Source organism: Kwoniella botswanensis, chromosome 1 (genome assembly GCF_036426115.1).
Source record: "Kwoniella botswanensis chromosome 1, complete sequence".
In the NCBI taxonomy this organism is placed as follows: Eukaryota; Fungi; Basidiomycota; class Tremellomycetes; order Tremellales; family Cryptococcaceae; genus Kwoniella; species Kwoniella botswanensis.
The window spans coordinates 4250647-4271518 of NC_088599.1; the positions used below are offsets into that span (position 1 = coordinate 4250647).

The 20872-nt window shown below is 43.9% G+C and overlaps 8 protein-coding genes across 8 annotated transcripts; 2 read left to right on the plus strand and 6 right to left on the minus strand.

Moving 5' to 3' along the window:
- Nucleotides 1-57: 57 nt before the first annotated feature.
- Nucleotides 58-1376, minus strand: L199_001615 (uncharacterized protein; the record flags this gene model as incomplete). Its single annotated transcript, XM_064887368.1, has 7 exons — nt 58-175; nt 254-447; nt 667-757; nt 939-1040; nt 1145-1188; nt 1250-1281; nt 1355-1376. The coding sequence occupies 7 exons, from the start codon at nt 1374-1376 to the stop codon at nt 58-60; spliced, it is 603 nt and encodes a 200-aa protein (XP_064743440.1).
- Nucleotides 1377-2143: 767 nt separating this feature from the next.
- L199_001616 (uncharacterized protein) lies at nt 2144-2982 on the plus strand (the record flags this gene model as incomplete). The annotated part of the gene is made up of 3 exons (XM_064887369.1): nt 2144-2306; nt 2490-2796; nt 2904-2982. The coding sequence occupies 3 exons, from the start codon at nt 2144-2146 to the stop codon at nt 2980-2982; spliced, it is 549 nt and encodes a 182-aa protein (XP_064743441.1).
- Nucleotides 2983-3293: 311 nt separating this feature from the next.
- L199_001617 (uncharacterized protein) lies at nt 3294-4179 on the minus strand (the record flags this gene model as incomplete). Its single annotated transcript, XM_064887370.1, has 4 exons — nt 3294-3394; nt 3515-3639; nt 3776-3809; nt 3888-4179. 4 exons carry the CDS (start codon nt 4177-4179, stop codon nt 3294-3296), a joined length of 552 nt encoding a protein of 183 aa, XP_064743442.1.
- Nucleotides 4180-4858: 679 nt separating this feature from the next.
- L199_001618 (uncharacterized protein) lies at nt 4859-7358 on the minus strand (the record flags this gene model as incomplete). Its single annotated transcript, XM_064887371.1, has 9 exons — nt 4859-4939; nt 5017-5315; nt 5447-5792; nt 5860-6066; nt 6133-6228; nt 6325-6491; nt 6612-6665; nt 6796-7216; nt 7287-7358. 9 exons carry the CDS (start codon nt 7356-7358, stop codon nt 4859-4861), a joined length of 1743 nt encoding a protein of 580 aa, XP_064743443.1.
- Nucleotides 7359-8242: 884 nt separating this feature from the next.
- On the minus strand, nt 8243-10617 carry L199_001619 (uncharacterized protein; the record flags this gene model as incomplete). Its single annotated transcript, XM_064887372.1, has 13 exons — nt 8243-8512; nt 8582-8897; nt 8967-8996; nt 9058-9075; nt 9130-9167; nt 9226-9310; nt 9392-9533; nt 9646-9782; nt 9919-10051; nt 10126-10136; nt 10211-10319; nt 10426-10446; nt 10530-10617. The coding sequence occupies 13 exons, from the start codon at nt 10615-10617 to the stop codon at nt 8243-8245; spliced, it is 1398 nt and encodes a 465-aa protein (XP_064743444.1).
- Nucleotides 10618-11384: 767 nt separating this feature from the next.
- L199_001620 (uncharacterized protein) lies at nt 11385-15473 on the plus strand (the record flags this gene model as incomplete). The annotated part of the gene is made up of 12 exons (XM_064887373.1): nt 11385-11415; nt 11479-11596; nt 11672-11853; nt 11999-12114; nt 12261-12473; nt 12541-12792; nt 12890-13012; nt 13099-13504; nt 13643-13890; nt 14011-14286; nt 14353-14922; nt 15033-15473. The coding sequence occupies 12 exons, from the start codon at nt 11385-11387 to the stop codon at nt 15471-15473; spliced, it is 2976 nt and encodes a 991-aa protein (XP_064743445.1).
- Nucleotides 15474-15847: 374 nt separating this feature from the next.
- Nucleotides 15848-16539, minus strand: L199_001621 (uncharacterized protein; the record flags this gene model as incomplete). The annotated part of the gene is made up of 2 exons (XM_064887374.1): nt 15848-16347; nt 16428-16539. The coding sequence occupies 2 exons, from the start codon at nt 16537-16539 to the stop codon at nt 15848-15850; spliced, it is 612 nt and encodes a 203-aa protein (XP_064743446.1).
- Nucleotides 16540-18690: 2151 nt separating this feature from the next.
- L199_001622 (meiotic recombinase Dmc1) lies at nt 18691-20767 on the minus strand (the record flags this gene model as incomplete). The annotated part of the gene is made up of 18 exons (XM_064887375.1): nt 18691-18712; nt 18770-18880; nt 18934-18952; nt 19005-19036; nt 19105-19115; nt 19182-19274; nt 19335-19378; nt 19444-19502; nt 19557-19697; nt 19767-19855; nt 19913-20065; nt 20127-20147; nt 20206-20226; nt 20276-20287; nt 20350-20448; nt 20584-20607; nt 20669-20689; nt 20753-20767. 18 exons carry the CDS (start codon nt 20765-20767, stop codon nt 18691-18693), a joined length of 987 nt encoding a protein of 328 aa, XP_064743447.1.
- Between the last annotated feature and the right edge of the window lie 105 nt (nt 20768-20872).

Below are 20872 nucleotides of genomic sequence, written 5' to 3' on the forward strand. Positions count from 1 at the left end.
CATATGTGTCCATGCACTAATTATCTATTGCTCGACCTACAACCTCTGACCTATTTACTACAAGATCACACACTGCTTCTTCTTCTTCTTGCTTCCACCAGGGTTCATCTGACCTATCGAAGGCTGTAAGACAGCTCTGATAGCTTCGTCAAATACGTTTTTGAGTCCTTTTTGCCTATTATGTGCGGAACACAAATATGAGTACGTTCAGCGTTTGTGCGCACTCGTGACAGATGTCACAAATGTCACTCACGTCTTGCTACTCGCTTCTAGATACTTGACAGCGCCAACATCCCTCGCACACTGGGCACCCATCTGATACGTGATAGGAGAGAATCGCCTTTCCTTTAGACGTTGCAATGTTACTGGGTCTTCACGTAAGTCTAATTTTGTCCCGACGAGGATTATCGGTACGCCCGGTGCGTGGTGAGCTATCTCTGGGATCCACTGTGAAGAATGTGCAAAAGAGGATGTCAGTTCATATGATTCAGTCGGGAGTTGGACAATGTGGTAATACACTGATGTGTGGGGGTTGCTTTGTCAAAGGGGAAGCACTCACTTTCTAAGTAAGTGGAAGGCGTAAAATGAAGATGGTGTCTGGTTAGCATCCGAGACTACCTTCCTAATCGAAGCATCATGCGCATAATCCTTTATTTTGACACTCACCGTGCGTATGTTCTCAAAGGATGGAGGCGAAACTACCGAGAAACAAACTAGGAATACATCTGTCTGAGGGTACGATAACGGACGAAGACGGCTGTGTTGTAAGGCAGAAGTAATCAGAATCTTATATGGATATGGTCTGAGCTTGGAAAAGGAAATTGTCAAGTTTTTTTAAAAAAAAAAAAAAACTCCTGGTACGTATAGAGATATCCACATGATGGGAAAAGAGCAAATGATCAAGCTATCCAAATTGAAATCCGGAGCAGACAACTCACTCGTAATCTTCTTGTCCAGCTGTGTCCCACAATCCCAATGATACTGGTCTACCATCCACTAAGACTGATGCTGAATAGTTGTCGAATACGGTTGGTACGTATCTATTCCGAAGCAATGGTTAGTACATCATGATCATACACCGAAGAACATCCCGGAATAGCCGAAGAAGATCATCACAGAGTTAGTGAAAATAGATTGTACTCACTCTCCGGGAAATGCATTCGTGGTATATGATATCAGCAGACATGTCTACCCATTGAAGTGTAATCAGTCGACATCCATCTTTCACCGCTTGAGGTTTTTCACGAACCTTTCCTACGGCTCCATCTCCTACCACGACACCTATCAGGAGGGAGTATTCTCGATCAGCAAATCAGTATTGATGAATGAGGATATGTGTGGAGAGCGAGCTCACACTTTATACTCTGCATGTTCATTTTATATCCAGACTTGTTCTATACATTACAGAGCCGTCTTGGCAAAACAGGCGAAAGTGACTATTGGGAAAAGGTCACGTAAAGAGGACTTCGTATATCGATTCCTGTGAACCTTCAAGAAATGTCACTTGTATCAGTCCAATCGAAGGGTATGTGACTTGGCTTTTGGTTGTGTTATCGACTTGAGCCGTAGGGTGAGGGACATAGACGAGAACCGAAGGTGCTAAGATATATAGTTTGCAGAAGATGAATGATCAGTCGAGGAAGAGAGGACAGATGGGTGGTATTATTTTGACGCGTCCTTGTTTGTTTTGCGTAATGTTAGGATTACTGGCAACCGTTAATTTCGATTACACCGAGGCACCACCATCACTTGCAAGGTCATTTATGGCGTACGGGTATGCATAAGAGACCATGTCACTTATCCTCAGCTGCTCCTGTGACATATATAGTACGGGCTAACTCTGCATTCATCTTCCAATGATGTTGCATTCAGTCTACCCATGCATGTCCTCATAGTACTTACTGGTTATTCACCACCATACAAACGCACAGACACGGACACCGACTATCTTAAGAATGTGCACAGACAAAGTCCAACTCCAGACGGGATCAGATTATGCCACATTGTGGAATTCCCCTTATAACGCCGCCATTGCAGTTGTATGGCTCGTGCACTTGGGCCTATGATAGAGTGTCGAATTGACATCGAGATAGATGATGATGACATTGAAGCATATCACGATAACATACAACACACAATCGCAATGTCACTCAGATCAACAACCACAATGCTCAGACCCACCTCCTCGATACTCCGACAACAGCTGGTAGCACGGGGTATATCAACTACGACGCCCAAGGGTGCAAGTCACGATGATTCGCATCATGGTCATGGGGAGGGAGCAGATGATGCCTATACAACGGAATGTGAGTGTGATTTATGCATATAGGATACGTCAACAGAGGAGAGAAGGCTGGATAATAGGAGAAAGACGAGACATAAATGACTTCTGGTCATTGAGAATGAGCTGTGGATAGGAGCGATAGACATCATCAAGATATTCACATGTTCATGTATATTTACTGACTATCGTACAAATCCGAACATAGCATTCTTCAATCCCTTCTGGAGAAACACCCTCGTCCTGACCACTCTCGCCATCCTTGCCTACCCTTATATCCCATCTACATCATCCAATACCACTTCTCCTTCACTCGACCCAGAAACATTCTCCAAATCCACCAAAGATAAATCGTTACCCTACGTCACGAGGTTATTAGCCTCCATCACTCCCGAATCTCGAATCTGGACAGAGAGGAATGACAAACACTTGGAGTTGAGTAAAGATGCCGCGGAGACCAAGTTGTTGTTCCAGGAAGCTGAGAGGCCTAGGGTGTTGAGGATGAGATACCCCAGGTGAGTGAGGTTGATCTGTCGTTTCCAGATGGGAACAATCACGAGGAAAGACTTGTCTTGCAAGTTATAATTTAACATAAACTGATTTACGACTTCTCATGTGATAGTTCGTTTGAACAAGCTTCACCACACAATATCGCTGTCGGCTCTCAAACCGACTTGTCAGATCTCAAAGTACAACTTTAGATAAATCCATTAGACACTGTCTTTAGAATCTCCATCGTATAGGAAAGGGAGAACGAGTATAACCAATATACAATAGTCATTTGCAACCATAATGCAATGCATATCTCATGATCAGGATTTACTGATATCGACAATAGTATTGATATTGATGATGGTGTTTGAGCATCAACTTATCCTTACTTTGAAGACCAAGCAAGGTCAAGTTCGACCCCAATGGGATTCTTGCCATGTTGGATAACTAATATTCCACCCAAACCCATCTTTAGTTATCGTCTTTTTGTCCTGGCTTATTCTCGATAACATTTCTTTACTCACTCGATATACCCTTCTGCCCCATTGGTATAGAACGTACTTTCATTCCAATCCCTTAATGGTAAATCATTCTTGAGCCTATAGGGTAAATCCGGATTTGCTAATGGGACAAAAACATCATCAATATTGTCTTTCTTTTTCGTTTCTCTACTTATTGATAGAACGATTTACTTGTACTGCTAATTTGGTTCATTTTCTCTTGGAGATTAGCTAAACTTACAGATGAAATACCTTCCAAAACCCACGGCACCTCCCTTTTCAGTCACTAAAGCTCTAGCACTCCCAGGCGTGAACCCACCAGCGACTATGAATCCCGTTCCATCCCCTCTCTCTTCAACTGTTTTCCTGAGTTGGCCCAAATCGTCATCGTCATGGGATTGATCACCTCGTATAACATGAATATAAGCCAATGTAGGGTATTTCTCAAGTACTTCGTCCAGCAGGGGAACAAAGGTTTGTATTGGATGGGTCATTCGCATACCTTGGGGTTTTTTCACTAATTATCAATCCCTCATCTAGTCGTAGATGTGAAGAAAGATTCACATTAGCGCATTAGCGTCCAAGTTAATGACAATTTCAAAGAACCGAATCACCTGAAGCTCTCTGCTCGTAAAACCTCTCTGCCAACTCCCCGTGTACACCCTCATCATTCGCTCGATGTCTTGTCAAAGGACACATGACTATCCGATGTGCAAGTTGCAAATCACCCATCTTCATTGGTTTAAATAATGTATCACTTTCAGTTTCAGTTTCAGTTTCACCTTGACTTGGGTGTGTATCGGAATCGACATTGACAATGACATTCGAATCGTCAGGTATTACGAAGCTCGGTGTTTTCTTAAGTATTAGTCCATTCAATGATGGTGTAGGTGAGATGAGACTCATAGTCAGTGTGAGTAGAGTTAAAACTAGGACGATCGACACGGTGAGGAAAATCTTTTTACAAGGTACTTACTATGCTCGGATTAGTTATATACTGTATATCGTATGATGTACAGTAGACTGATATTGATATCAAAGTAAATGAACATCTTGATGGAATATGTCAGAAGATCATAATATACATAATCAGATACGTACGTATAAATACAGTACTGGTACTTACCTGATACATGTACAATTATCGTACTTCCAGCACCATAATTGAGTTGAATGGGTTAGATCCAATTCATCCTTTATGCATTTTACCTATCAAAGGATAAGGATGATCATCATAGACCTCAAGGACGATAGTATAGTGTCTATCTTAGGTTTATACCGACCGACAGGATAACAACGATCAAATGCATGCGTGAATGTCTTATCCACGATATCTACCAATCCTTACATCTAAGCTCAACAACGATAGAACGTACAAAAGCGGAACAAATTGGATAAATACCATCATACATACCCTTATGAAATATTTATATGTGTCCGGTAACCTATATCATAATGTTGGAGAAGACCAATATATTCTCAAAATCAGATATACAGTCCGAAGGGAATGATAGGTATCTTAATGAACAATATCATCTATCATGACTTTTCATCAGCACCAAGGCCATGCAGACAAGCAGACACTTTACTCACCCCAATCCCTTCCTTTGGTAGCTTTCACTTTCTCATCCGTCAATTCCTTCTTTGAAAAGTAACCAGATTGGATCTATGTCATCCACAATGATCAGCAATTTATCTTTTTTTCGATAATATCGGTCTGAAGATAGGCAACGATCAACCCACCTTAGCATCAATCTCGACCCTCCCATCAGCAGGGATCAATTCCTCCGGAATCTCATACCGATTAATCACCTCAATACCACTACCAACAATCGCATCATATTTCATATTACTCATCGAGATCAGATTCGTGATCTTCTTGATGCCCAGGAAATGTAACACGTCAGGCATCAACGCTTGATGTCTCGCATCTTTCACACCAGCTACCACTTCGGTGTTGTTAAAGTATTCCGCAGCCGAATCACCACCTCGTTTTCGTCGGTTGTATACCATGTATTTGGTTACTTCTCCCAAAGCACGTCCTATATTCAGGAACAAGGATAGAGAAGTCAGCCCATTTATTCCTTTATCCCACAGTCCAGTCCCGAATGACATGATATAAAAGTGATACAGCGAAAATCGTGTCATAAGTTAAACCTTGAACCGCACTCACCTTCTTTCTGGAAATACACAATAACACCCACCCCACCTCTCTGAGCACATTTAATAGCCTCTGAAATTCCAAAGATCAAATACGGTCTACAAGTACAGATATCCGAACCGAACACATCTGAACCAGAACATGAATCGTGTGGTCGACAGGTGATCTCCACATTGGGATCTTGCAGTTTGGCCGGATCACCCATAATGTATATGGTCATCCCCCCTATGGGAGGGAGGAAGATCTTTATATCTGGACGAGTGAGTAATTCAGGATACATTCCTCCTGTATCTTCGAATAGAGCTCTTCGGAGGATGGATTCGTCAATACCTAATCGAGCAGCTACACCAGGTAGATACTGTACCGTAAAAGACGGAAATCAGTGATTTGCACTGATAATGGGAGTGGTAGGAATGATCACTCACCCAGACAGGATCAACAGCCGCTTTGTAAGTGTTCACTTCCACACCTTGATCTACACCTGGGAAAGCCGCTAATTCAGGTGATTTAATTACTATGTCACCGTCTACTGGGAATTCACCCTTCCTAGCTAGAACGTCGAGTTCTTCAATCTTGATATGTGCTTTTGTTTGAGAGATGGTAGGTCGGACATCCAAGCCGTCTGCGTACTCCTACGTAGCATTGTGATCATCAGTATCGACCAATGGAGGATGCGAGGCATGAATAATCCAACTCACCTTGGCCCATATTTCTTGTGACATGGCACCCCAAGGGTCGAAGGAAACGATCTTATCGCCAAACCATCCTTCAGTGGGAGGAAGGACGAAGGGCGGCTATTGAAGAGGTGCCATCAGCCTAATTCACGCCTCTCTATGACATACATGTGGGTACATCTAGGTAAATCCGTTAGCATTAGAAGAGACACTCACATGAGTATTGGTCAGATCAGGTCTCCAATCAGGTCTCAACTGACCCATGGCAATCGACAGCGCTCTATAAATACTATATGAACCTGAATGTGCGCCAATGGAATTTCGAATGAGCAAGTTCTGTTTGATACGTGAACAGACTACTGGACCTCGTTCTCTTGCGGTGGCTACGGAATAACAATATGCACCATATCAGCTTCGTTCGAGATATACAGCTATCGTAAGTCCTGTGTCGGGATGAATGGAGTTGAGCGAGTGAGTGGCAGCATGTTATTGAGGATACTCACGTCCTGCACCCCAGTTGATGGGAACGGGGTTGATACCAGCTTGGGAGGGGTATGCTATGTATTACAAAGAGTGAATCAGCTTATGCAATTCATAATGGGATTGTCGTATCTCTGTACCTGGGGATCGAATTGGAAGATGGTAGGACAACTGATATCTAGGTCGAAGCAAGTGGCAACAACTTACTAGTCAATACCACCCTATTAGGATACCCTTTCTTTTTATCCTTATCTTTTTCACCCGTAGGAGACAGAGGTCCAGGTGCCCCCGCACCATGAGAAACAGCTTCCAACGATAAATTACCGTACGGAGTGGAAGTCCCATTCGTATTTGATGGTGGACTGGATCCTAAACCGAGGTTGTTTAATGCACTTGGAAGTAAAGAAGTGAAGGATCCTCTGGATACTCTTAATGCCTCCACACCACCTGAGTTACTTCGGGGAGAAGCTGGAAGAGGAGGACAGGGGATAGTCTCGGTACCTGCTGCTGGAGTCGAAGGTGAGGATGGAGTACAGCCGGTAAGATGTATTGGATATGTAGAAGGGTTTGGATGAGAGTGGGATTGACCACATGAACATCTGGAAGATGAGGACTTGAGGGACTCGACCTGAAGTATTATCAAGATTGAGGTTACCGAGGTGATCAGAAAAGATAAAGATAAACAAGACAACACTCACCTGAGCGGCCAATTCCTCTTGTCTTGTATCTAGCTTCTTGAGCAGTTCTAACACTTGTTGTAATTCGGCCATATCGTGTGTGTATGTATTCTATCTTATATATGAATGGGGAGGATAGATGGAAGCGGGATAAGGGGGTAATTATGTTGGATAGGATTACTAGGATTGAACGATGAATTTATATATATACGCAAAGGCTGATAATGATATCCCCACAAACCAAGAACAATCGACTCGGTGAATCGGAAGAACCCCAAGACAAAGCGAAGGTCGACAAAGTGGGTTCTTCAATGCACTTTGTTGAGATAAAAGGAATGATCTTCTTATTGCTCGTCTTCTATCTTCGATTGTGCTATGTCTACGCTGTGCCTATGCTGTGTTTCGGACTCGAAGTCTGAGCGTTTCCCGATGAGGTCGGGTATGGCCGTTGATGTATATGAGAGGAGGCGAGCAGGATGGTGCGATGTGTAGGTGAGGTATGGATGAGGTTGAGGCTGAGTGAGTATGTATGTCGATCTATGTATGAAGTGTTGATGATGATGATGACATGTATTGAATGGGATGGTTATGGATACGTTGGTGGTTGGTCGTTGTTATCGTCATATCCCATCCTTATCTCACCTGACTTATCTCATCGTGATCCATCTCATCGTTCATATCCGAAGTGCGGTGTAGTCATACTCCGGCTACGTCGGACACTCTCACACCCGAGTGCACACGTGCATCATCTCGGTGCAGTCCATGCAGTCCAAACGTTTGCAAGTCGAGTTTCAGAATCAAGCAGGCTGTTTCGTCGTGTGGGTTTACTTGACATGTGAATGATTCTCAAATGCATGATATGGCACTATACTTACATTGACATAGATGGATCTTGAATTTTCGTGTGTCATTGTATTTTCTACCTGTCTCACTTTACTCTACATGTACATTGGGATCTAAAATCATCATACCGGTGTTTACTTTTCCAACCTGGCCACTCTCAAACACCTCATCCATTCCTTCGCAGCACCACTATGATTGTTCATACCACCGAAGAACGCCCTCGTAGCATCTTTGAAAACAATCTGGTCGACCTCGTCTATTTCGGGCGATGAAAGTGAGATCTTGTGCTGGGGAGGAGAAGCCAGCTCGGAAGAAGCGTAGCCAGAATCAATATCGAGATCGTCTGCGTTTTCGGAGGGAAGAGGGAGAACGCAGTGAGATAAGAGGAGATCATTCCCACCAGGCTATGTACACCATAGCACATGAGCTCGAGCGCTCACCTACATCACTACCGAAAATGCAATCGAACTCACATGGTCTTCCAGATACCCTCCAACATCCACTACACACCCTTCCAGCAACACCAACACCCTTCTTCTCACCCCATGCTCCTCTTTCACATACTCCCCATGTCTCTTTCTTACCTCCGCTCGAGACCATACTGGCAGATCGTTTGTAGGTCTGACCATCTCGTGGGGTGGTAAAGCCTCGGTCAATCGATCAGCTTGAGCCATGTATACCCTAGCTCGAGCTTTTCTGACGGCGCTTTCGGGTGTACGAGCAATAGTGGGAACAAGAGAGGTGTACTTGTGTAATACCCAGATGAACCATTTCGATGGATCCCAGTCCCTGTAGCAGAAAAGGAATATCAGCTAACCTAATAAGAGCGCTTTTCTAAGGGCTAAAACAGCGACTTACGCTGGATGTGGTCCATTACGGAAGTCTTTGCTAATAGTATATCGGTGAGTTAGTATGATAGCTATCAAGCACAATTTGCCGATCAACGTACGGGAAAGCGTGATGAAAACTACAAGAACGGTCAGCTCGACTTCGTACTTCTGACAACGGATGAAAGACTCACTTGTGATTTCCTTCGCCAGATGTCAGAACAGCTAACAGCTGATAAGGACATACAGTAAGCTGGGAACCCGATTGGTAATGGCACCGCTTGGCTTACATAGTTCCCTCTAGCCGTGACCTCCTCAGTATAGGGCTGCAATCCCGTCCAATGAGCCAGCGAATTGATGCAGAACGTGGTATGCCTGAAAATGGTAAATCAGCTAATTGGCTCCTCCATTATGTCACTCAGTACCGGGTATCCGATTCGCAACACGCAGACTTACCAAATCAACAACCTGGCTATAGCTCCACCCCATACCAAACCGCCCAACCAATCATCCCATCCCCAATGAGCTATCAGAGCAGGAAGGATTAAACCTGAGAACAATGCGATTGGAACGTAATGTTTGTGTTGAAAGCGAACGACTACAATTCATCAAAAATGAGATGAATTAGCTATCCCATTCTTATGTTGATTTCTTCGAGTGGATCTGCAGGGAATGTATTGCGCAATGTTGATATACGAGGGATTACTCACCTGGATCAGCCTCCAAATCACCCCTCTCAATCGATTTCATCCTTGGATAAGAAGGTTTGCGGAATATCCACCCGCAGTGAGAAAACCATAATCCTTTGGAAGCAGAGTATGGGTCGTGGAGATTTGAATCGGTAAATCTGCATCGATAGATGAATCATCTCAATCAGTAATCTCGATCGAATAGGTTAGGCAACGGGTAACGGTTCTGAATGAGTGTTGATGACATTATGATTATAATGAAAGTGAGAGTGGAATGAAGCATAAATCACTGACCTATGATGCAACCTGTGTCTCAAAACCCACCATTTGATACTCCCCTGAAATCCCATTGAACCCATCCAAGCTAAGACGATTCGGAGGGGTGCGGTAGCTGTGAAAGCGCGATGAGACCAGAGACGATGGTATCCTAAGTAATGATAAGAGGTGATTAGCTTGATGGCTGTGGTTATGATGGGATTTGTAGAAGTTGATCATACTTACCTATCGTGATTCTTCATGATCGAATATGAGAGTATCTCGTCAGCTCAGTTGATACACTGTGAGATTCAACAAACTGCGTCCTCACCCGAAAGAAGCTAATTGCCAAGAGATGAAACACAGCACAGCTGTCTTCGGGTCGATGGAAGCAAGAGGAGAGAGGTAGATCGCCCCGATCAAGGCGAATAGGTGGATCGCTATTTGATTTAATCAAGGTATCCAGCTCGGTTGAGCTTGATGGAAACGATGGAGAGATTCGTCCACCACACAGATGTCGATAAGATAAAGAGACAATATACTCACATACGAAAAATATACCATTTGCTATGGACCATCAGTACCCTTCAAGTATTAGCTACTTGGATTTGGGAGGTATACTGCATATGACGAAGAGAAGCTCAACTCACACCACCATATCTCACCTTTCTCCCCTCCGCTGCTAGCATCTCTCTTCTTCCTTGATGTATCTCTAGTGGGTATGACGATTTCGGACATGGTATGTACGGATCTGAAAAGTAGATGAAGGAAGAGGCGAAATCAAAAGAAGAGGAAGAAGGATGAAGGGGTGAGTCTATATACCTATGTGTGTGTATGGTGTTGATGATGGTGATGGTGACGGTGGTCTGGCGATATGGATCGGCCGTGGTATATGGTGGATATGATGGGATGATCGGCCACAGAAGGGTATATATGATCAATCCACCTCAAAAGGACCTTTAGAACACGACTGGAAAAACATGAGTCAGAGATGAATTAACGGTTAACATGACCGAGATCATCGATCCCTTCAGTCCGTGACATGCATGCATACGAAGCGATAGGATATCCCATGCCGTATGCCGTTACCTATCCATGTTCCCACTGACATTCCTTGTGTAGATACGATCAGCGTGGACTGCAAAGTGGAGGCTCAAGATCGAAAATAGCTCAGAGGATTGAGTTAAACATCGGTTGTCTCTGGTTGGTACAGTACATATACTCGAGTACCACATGTATGCAGACGTCACCTTTGCCTCTCCTGTGTGCCTGAATGTTGTTTCGAGGAGATACGACTCATCTCCATCTGCCCGTGTTCTGCCACTTTGACCTCTATTCCCGTTACTGCAACAGCCACGTGGATTGGTATCCTTATACGCAAGCGTCAGCGATGACAGAGGTGCGAGTTGACAGATGGACGCGATTCTCAACTTGATCAAGGTGATATACGGACCCACATCTTACACTCAATCCATTTCTGACTATAATTGATAATCACCAGCACCATGCCAGTAGCTTCAGTGACTACCAGCGCAGGTGAGCTATCTCGTCCCATTGGCGTTGGACCGAAAGCTGATAGTTCTGTTTCTTGCTATATAGCTGGTTCGTTAACCCTTCTGGAAGATGAGGACAAAGATATCCGTGTATACGCTCTGAATCACCTGTTGAATATCGTAGGGCAATTCTGGGCAGAGATGAGTGATAAGCTGTCTTATCTGTAAGCTTGAATCTCATTGTACTTGATTTTATCCCCCGATTAGAAGCAGAGGATACTGATTAATACACTTAACAGCGAACTACTCGCCGATCCAATGTCCAAAGAGTTACCGTCGGAATCACGTCCGCAAGCTGCACTGTTGATCTCCAAGATATACTATTATATGGGATACCTAGATGAAGCTGTGGAATTCGCTTTGAAAGCTGGTGGAGCGTTTGAGAAGGAGAAAGAAGGGGAATTCAGAGAGACTATCATCTGTAAGTAGATTCATTCCCTCATCGCACAGGAACTCGAAATGAGTAGAGCGTATTTCGATTTGATCATCAACGCTTGAAATGCTTGGAATTCTTTCTGTTGAAGTACCAGTGGAGTTCATGCTGATACTATTCTTTTACAATTCAGCCGGATGCCTTGATCGAGCTATCGAACAAACTTCTCGGGGAGAGAAGATCGATACTGCTTTGAGCAATATCGTTGATAGTGTTTTGAGAAGTACCTCGGGTGAAAATGGTAAACTCGTAAGTGGACCATATACTTCTATGTATCTAAAGACATCTTCTCCATTCATCACTGGAGACAAGTCTTCATCTTCCCCATGTCGATTAATACAGATCAACTTGAACCTGGGATACGATGCTAAATCCCTTCTTATCTTCATTTCTAGGCCATGGGTCTAGCCCTATCCCTTCGCCGACTCGACCTGGTAGAAATGATTTACCTCACCTCACGCGCCAACTCTTCCTCTCAACCTTCCACCTCTACCAAACCTCAGTCATCTAGACCTACCCACGATGAGAGTCTTCTGAGATATGTCCTATCGGAAGTAGTATCAGGTGCTACGGGCAATGAGGGATGGTCAGAGGAATTCAGATCTAATGTGAGTCACTTCTCCCTATACCCATAGAGAGCCTAAACATGTGACTAACTTGACTCTGCTCAATTAGCTCTTCAACCTCTTACTTCGATTATTCCACCACAACCCCCAACCTGACTGGAACTCCATCACGACCATCTGGGCTCAAAACTCTGATGTTGAGTCATGCGGCGAAGCATTGATCAAGTTGATAAATGAACAAAATCACTTGGACGCTTATCAAATAGCTTTTGACCTGAACGAAGTGGCCCCTCAAGCTTTTATTGATGGTACCAGAAGTAAATTGGCTGAAAAAGGTTTGGCGCCTCCCGCTGAGAACCCAGTGAGTGCAATACCCACCAATGGCTAGTCGTTGAACAGTCGTTCATGTAGTGGAAGGAGCATATGAGCTGATGATGACGACCATCTAACCTCAATAGGATGAGAGTGATCCAAAGGTCATCTTAGATAATATTCTCAAAGGAGTTACCTCGGCGGAACTGTTTTTGAACTTCTTGAACAAGAACAATAAGACTGATATGTCGATATTGAAAGTTACCAAGGCGAGTTAATTATGTCCAGTGTATTCTATACACTCAATTGGGCATTGATCGACACTCAACTGATACTCATTGATCATTGCTATTAGGAAACTCTCGAAGATCGATATTCAATCTATCACTCAGCTATAACATTCACCAACGCCTTTGCAAACTGCGGTACCACATCTGACAAATTCCTCAGGGAGAACCTAGATTATCTCGGAAGAGCTTCCAATTGGGCGAAATTCTCGACCACCGCTGCATTGGGGTTGATACATCGTGGATCATGGATAAACGGTTTGAAAGTTGTTAAACCCTATTTACCCGGTGGATCAGCTCCCAACAAGTTCTCAGAAGGTGGTTCGCTGTTCGCCCTTGGTTTGATATATAATGGTAGAAAGGAATTGGCAGAAGATGAGTTGAAGAAGAACTTGAATGAGAATGTCGATCCGATCATACAGCATGGTGCGGCGTTGGGATTGGGTGTTAGTGCGATTGCTACTGCTGATGAGGGTGAGTGATTGTTATCTATCTTGTCATCAACATCAGTTCGGGATAATTCTGGTATCTCGTGATTCACTCTTTTCCTTCCTTTAGTTTTGTGCTCCTAACAGTTGACTGTGAGCTAATGTTGTCTCTCGTTTGTACCAGATATCTACGAGCAAATCCGAACAATCCTATTCAGCGATAATGCCACTGCAGGAGAAGCTGCAGGTTATGCCATGGGTTTAGTCATGCTCGGTACAGCTTCTGAGAAAGCCCTGGATGAGATGTTATCGTATGCCAGGGAAACTCAACACGAAAAAATCATTAGAAGTTTGGCTATGGGTATTGCCTTTGTGATGTACAATCAGAGAGAAAAGGCGGATGGTATCATTCAGACGTTAACTGAGGAGAAGGTGAGTTGACAGATTTTACTTCACCATCATTTCATCATATACGTTCTTGATAACAACCGTCACACACTCAACGTATCTTGTCAATATGTTTCCATTGCTGATATCTCTCTTCTGTCTCAGGACGCAATCCTCCGATACGGTGGAATGTTCACCATTGCCCTCGCCTACGCTGGTACAAGCAGCAATAAAGCCGTGAAGAAACTCTTGCACGTCGCTGTATCCGATGTCAACGACGATGTACGACGTGCCGCCGTTACTGCCCTCGGTTTCGTCCTATTCCGAAACCATACTCAGGTACCCCGAGTTGTCCAACTCCTCGCAGAAAGTTATAACCCTCATGTCAGACACGGTGCCACTTTGGCTTTGGGTATTTCTTGTGCAGGTACAGGATTGGAGGTCAGTTGTAATTAGCTCAAAATTGGTCAATATTACAGCTGACATTCGAATAAATCTGCCACTTAGACTGCCATTGAATTGCTGGAACCTATGACTAAAGATCCAGTAGATTTCGTCCGTCAAGGGGCTTATCTATCCCTGGCGATGATCCTGATCCAACAATCCGAAGCTTCTTCACCTAAATCAGCATCGATCCGAGCCCTTTTCGCTAAAGTCGTTTCTGACAAACATGAAGATCCCATGGCCCGATTCGGTGCCTCCTTAGCTCAAGGTATAATCGATGCCGGAGGACGTAATATGACTTTGGCCTTGTCCACCCGAGCAGGAACACTGAACATGAATGCGATTGTCGGATTGACGTTATTCACTCAGTTCTGGTATTGGTTCCCCTTAGCCCACGGATTAGGATTAGCCTTCACTCCCACCGCTTTAATTGCTGTAAACCAAGATGTCAAATTACCCAAAATCGATTTGACATGTAATGCCAAAGCATCCTTGTTTGCCTATCCCTCGACGGAGAAGAAGCAGGAAGAGAAGAAGAAGGATAAAGCGAAGACTGCTGTTTTGTCGACTACGGCGAAGGCAAAAGCGAGGGATAGAGCTAAGAAGCAGGAAGCTGGAGAGGCTATGGATACGGTCAGTGCTTTCTACTTATGTCTTTAACAACACTTCAAAGGCTTTCTTATTAGACCGACGTGCAATGAAAATGGACTTGACTGACTTATCCTTACATTTTATGCTTATAGGACGATAAGCCGGAACCTGCCACCACTTCGACCGACAAACCATCATCTACTCCCACACAGAAAAAGAAACCTTCCGAACCTAGCTCTTTCACCTTATCTAACATGTCACGAGTGATCCCGTCTCAATTACAACATATTACTTTCCCACCTGAGGGGAGGTACATACCTGTGAGACCTAGTGGAAGTGGAAGTGGGAATATTGTCGTGGTACGAGATACCAAACCTGATGAAGCGACCAGTGAAGATGGGTTTATAGAGCTGGATAAGAACCTCTGGCCTGGATGGGGTAATGGCAATGGACAGACTAATGCGGCTGAACCATTGCAAGAGCAGAACGCGGCAGCTGGTGGAGCTGGTGGAATAATTGCCGGGCAAAGTGCAGAGGAAGAGGATGAGGATGTGGAACCCCCTCAACCGTTCGAATATCCTTTTGAGGATTAGAACAGAGTTATGAAGTGAAGTGTAGCGAAGCGAGGGGATATAGTAGAATGATACAAAGATTGAATATAAATGCATAAGATCGTTCATCAATAGCAGAGATTGGGATCGGGGTGTTTCTGTTTTGGTGTTGGTGTGTGGATGACCAGTCAATCTGAATATCGAACATACGTTACTCTGTACAGTAACGTATGTTGCGTGTTGTATATCAACAAGTCCTAAATCCCGCTATGATGTACACAGCTTTACCTCACCTACACTTGCTTAACATTGAAGACTTGATGCATGATGTCAGACATATATACGCGTCCAAGGATATAGGAGGTATATAAGGACTCAAGGTACTTCAGCTACAATACGAGTACTCGAGCCTGAATTTACAAAATCGGTCTTATAGCATAATCATAGACCAGCCCAAGTTTGAATCTCATCATTGAGATTGCATCTTCGCGAGCGGTGTTAGATTTATCATCCTTTGTCGCTGGAATCCTCTCGATCACATACTCAATCATACTTTTTTGTTCTGGGTCGACAGAGAGATTACCGAGATTTATCGTCTCACTGATCCACTCTTCTCTTTCAAGCTTATCGACCTGATCAATCGTGGTCCGCCCATGGGCTCTGGAACCATATATCGTCCCAAAGTGATCAAGTTGGACAGCTATGTCCATACCCATCCTGTACGTTTGGGTATCTCCATCTTCAGTGTTAGCGTAAGTGTACCATACTTCCGGTAAATCGTGGGATCTCGCTCGAATCACCCTCTTCTTGATAATGTCAGAAGTAGCTTCCCCAGTTTGACCAGAGGAGGAGGGAATGAGGAGCGATGTATCGCATTGAGAAAATAACTCGTCATTTTCAGTAAGATAATATCGACCTGTGATTGTCATACGGATATCGTGGAAGATGATTGATAAGATGCATCTCATGAATTAAGTACTAGGACGATGCACTTACCACCAGGTCCAGAGATGATGGTGAATGGTCTATCGGACTTTGTACCTCCAGGTGAGGATGAGATGGTGTCTTCCCCATTGAGGTGCGAATTCGCTGTGGTCGAGGTTGACATGTTGTTATTGGATATAATGATTGCTATCAGTGGGATTGTACAAGTATCATTCACTATTTGAGTCGAAGTCGAAGCTCTCTGAACAGGACAAATACAGTATCAAATGGCAAAAATCTATGGCCAACCTCATATGTCTTGGCCGACTGGACTGAGCTGGGGGTATTAATTGTAAATTGTGATTTTTACAAATACGATACTCATATGTCGTTATACGTCAGATCGAAGATACATTAAACCACCTTGACGAATGATCCTTTGACTGAAGTTGCATACTCGTACATAGCATTGGGGAATCGCAGATCGCTCGAAGCTCACTGAGACTGAGGAGGATATACTGTATGATTCTTTCACAGACATACGGTATAAACCTTTGTGTATACGCATGTCGCGATGAATTTGGTACTTGATTGGCAATCATTGTACCTGCTATCGCTTGAGATAGATTACATCCGCTATGATTGGGGAAGAACCGTTCGTCTACTGTACAGTAAATGTCGCATTTGGTCAATTTGTCTTTTTTTTTGTGTAGTACTTTCATAACAGTCATACTCTTGACGAAGAGTGAAGGGGAGGCTTCGCCAGAAGAACGCCAAGTACAGTACGGTCTATGCTGTACTGCTGTAATATGAACTGCACCGGGGTCCAACCTCGCCACCCGAGTCACGCCGCTACTTTATCAACATGCGAACACTCGCCCTTCGATCCATGAATCTATGATCCGCAGATCATATGATGCACACAGCCTGCAGTAATTTCGTGGCTGCAGTATTCACCTTACATCGGGGAAGCTTCAAATGCATAATTAGATACTGCAATGTACCTTGCCAATTCTGTCTATGATCGTCAAGATTGGGGATATGATGGCAGTGGTTTCGACCACCTGTCGTATTTATCATACCAGGCCATAAGAGTAGGAACATAATTCCCTTCCCTCCAAAACCTGGTCACTTCCGCTTTGACAGAATATTTCCCCAGATAATCCAACGACTTATCATCATCCAATCTGTCTAGCCATTGTGTCAGTCTGAGGGTTTTAAGTCGTTTTGGATCAGGTAATCCAGTGAGTATAGAGCTCCTTGGTCCGAGCGTCGGTGTCGAACCATTTCTTCTTCGGTAGATTCACTTTAAAATCTATCTCGTCGTTGTTGCCACTCATCGAGATGGATCGGTAGCTTAGTCCGGCGCATATCCCGTGAGGTTGGCTGAAGATTGTCCATCTTTCTTGGTCTTTGTCCCTGTGTTCTGTGTTTGCTCTGTCTGTATCTGTGGTAGTTTCAGGGTGGTCCTCGGATTCTGAAACATGGGAGAACATCGATGAGTTGATAGATGGGAAGAGTAATATAAGGTGGACTCGACGTACTATAGTCTTCCACTACGCTAGCATTGTGTGAGTGAATAGTGGCTATGTCCTGTGTGATTTCCTGTCTAGATTCCGACAGGATGACTATATCAGTGAAAAATATAGTTGGGAGAAGTACAGTATTATATATCATACTTTTTGATAGCTATATCCTAGACTGTTCATACCTCGTCAAGGCAGAATGGTACTACATCATACCTCGCTATTTTGTTCTAGACTTCCTGGAAGTCCATCATCCTTCCTGTTAGCAAATTCGATCCAGTGGAGAGAGTACTGATCCTTTGTCCAATTTCCTTTTCCTCCGCCTTCGTACAAAGCATTCCTGAGCCAAGCTGACATTTTACAACAGGTCTTTCAAATTTGGCCCGTTTTTCGGTGTCTGACTGATATGCTTTTTAGTAATTCTCTTGTCACCTTCAAAGTGAGAGTCTAGTATGCCATAAGTTCACAATCGTTGGAAGCCAGGTGAGCTAAATGACAGGATAAGGAGTAACATGATAGTACGTTCAAGGAAAAAATAATGTCGATGACCTTCGAGATGGCGTAGCTGGTTCAATAACATGCCTGATAGTAGAACAATTGACTACGCGATCAACCCAGAAGTATGGATCCGCTAATATAACTAGTCACACGAATACATGCGGATACAACGATGAGATGATGATGCAGAATATGTATATACAACTGTCGAACTAATATGAATCGAGATGGGTTGGAATGAGATGAAATTTATGCCAGTTCGGATCACGGGAACAGATAATACGATTTCGAACTATGGAAAAACGTCTCATTTAAGATGAATCCTCCCATCCACTGTGACAGCAGAAACATCAGCTGACTCCGTTCAGACACTAGCGCAATCACACTCACCCAGACTTGAGCACGTATGTTGCTTCACCTTCAGGCATATCAGGAGAGTCCATGAGTCTGGCAATTCGTTCATCACCTCTACCTTTTCGAAGGTTGATTCGAACCGCAGATCTAGTCAAAAAAGGTCAGCTACCATTGTGCGTGAGCAGATGATGAAAACTTACGCATGGGCAAGGATATGACCTGTAAATTGTTAACTTCAGCATGGGACCAGAACAAGATGTAAAGGACTCACCTCCGACAGCTTTCGCAGTAGGTGCAGCAAACCTGCAACGGACACCAACATTCATCATCATAAAGGCTTCCAATTGACGGAATTTAGCATATATACCCACATGGCAGCGGCCTGTAGGTAAAGTGATATCAGCTGAATAGTAACTCCCTTGCATTAATGTGGCATATGCAAGCTTACACCAGGGTCAGCTTGAACTTGGTTAGTAAGGATAACAGCTACATTGAATTCTTCAGCAAGTTTTTGGAGTCGAGCGAGAAATTGATTGAGTTTCTGAAATGCAATTTCTTATTGTATCAGCTTTGGTTGGGGTGAGAAACAGCATCAGCTCACTTGTTGTCTTTCTGACAATTCACCTCTACCGGAATAGTCTTGACCTGAATGTATGCAGGATGTCAGTGAAGTGACACCTGTACCGTTCTGGCGAGTTTGCACGACTTACGGAAAAGGTTCATGATACTATCGACGATAAGAAGTTTGTATGTCCTGTCTTCGACAAATCTACCCATAAAGACAGAATCAGTTCTAGTTTTCCGTGTGAAGGACCTTGCTCACCTGACAGCAAGCTCGACCAGCAAATCGCATTGTTGTTCAGAGCTCCAAGCTCTAGCACAAAGTACGTTATCGAGAGCCATAGCAGCATCCACACCATATCGATCGGCAACAGCTTTAACCCTGTCTGGTCGAAATGTACCTCTACGTCGAACGCATTAGCCACCAGATCTTGTCCAGGCGAATTGAAGTGGTAAAGGGGACTATACTCACTCAGTATCGATATACGCTACTTTGCCACTTGCACCACCTTGATCTTCTGGGAGTTGAGTCGAGACGCAGAGAGTGTGGCAAAGTTGTGTCTGTTGTCCAGATTATGTAAGAAAGGAAAATCTCCCTCTAGGAAAGCTCAAACCTACTTTACCAGTTCTGTATTCACCGAAGACCTCAGTGATACTCTGAGTGGGGATACCACCTCCGAGCATCGCATCGACCGATTTCGAACCCGTAGTAATGTAAATAACATTTTGTCGTCGATCGGCAATTTCAGTACCGGTGAGGAAGGGTGGCGGCTGAGGGAGAGGAGGAAAGTCAGATCGAACGAGTATTGAATATCAATATATGGAAACTCACCAGCATCTTAGCGACCGTTTCCTGAGAGGAACAATGGTAAGTTGAGCCCAAATGAGGATGTTCTTATTTAGATACCTACTTTGAGTTTTTCAACTTTGGCCTAAATTCTGAATTAAGCTTTGATCTTAACGACAACTTAGTGAGCTTACCTCCGAAAGACCCTAAGAAGTCAACATAATTAGCTATGAATTGGCAACGGCGAAAGTAACATATCGAACCTCACCTTGATTTTGAGCAAATGTCTTCTGGTAGTTTGAGCGACTCCGAGAATAGTGACGATCCCAGCTGCTTTGAGCTTTGAGATATCTTGAACGTTGATACCCTACAAGGAAAAGGAAAATTAGTGCCACGTACATATGTCACATTGAGTGATGAAGCAAAGGAAAGGAAAAGGCCTGCGTTCACTTCGTCTTTGTCTGGACAAGCAGACAGACAAAAGTGTGAGCAGGCGACTCACATGAGATTGGAGTTCATCAACAGACTGTACGCATGATGTATCAGCTTCGCACGATTGCGACAAGCTAGGAGTACCTGAAACTCACCTCGAAACCACCAAGGACTTCCTGCATGAGAAGAAGGATGGATGAGCGCATGGGACAGACAATTCATGGAATAGTCACACTCACTTCTTCGTCAGACATTGTGAGATCGGGTTTGATTGTTAGTAAGCGGTAAGTAGGGTTACCAGTCGAGAATGAAAGGTAAGATACTATTGAATGATGATTCCTTCCATTGGCAAGGTGGAA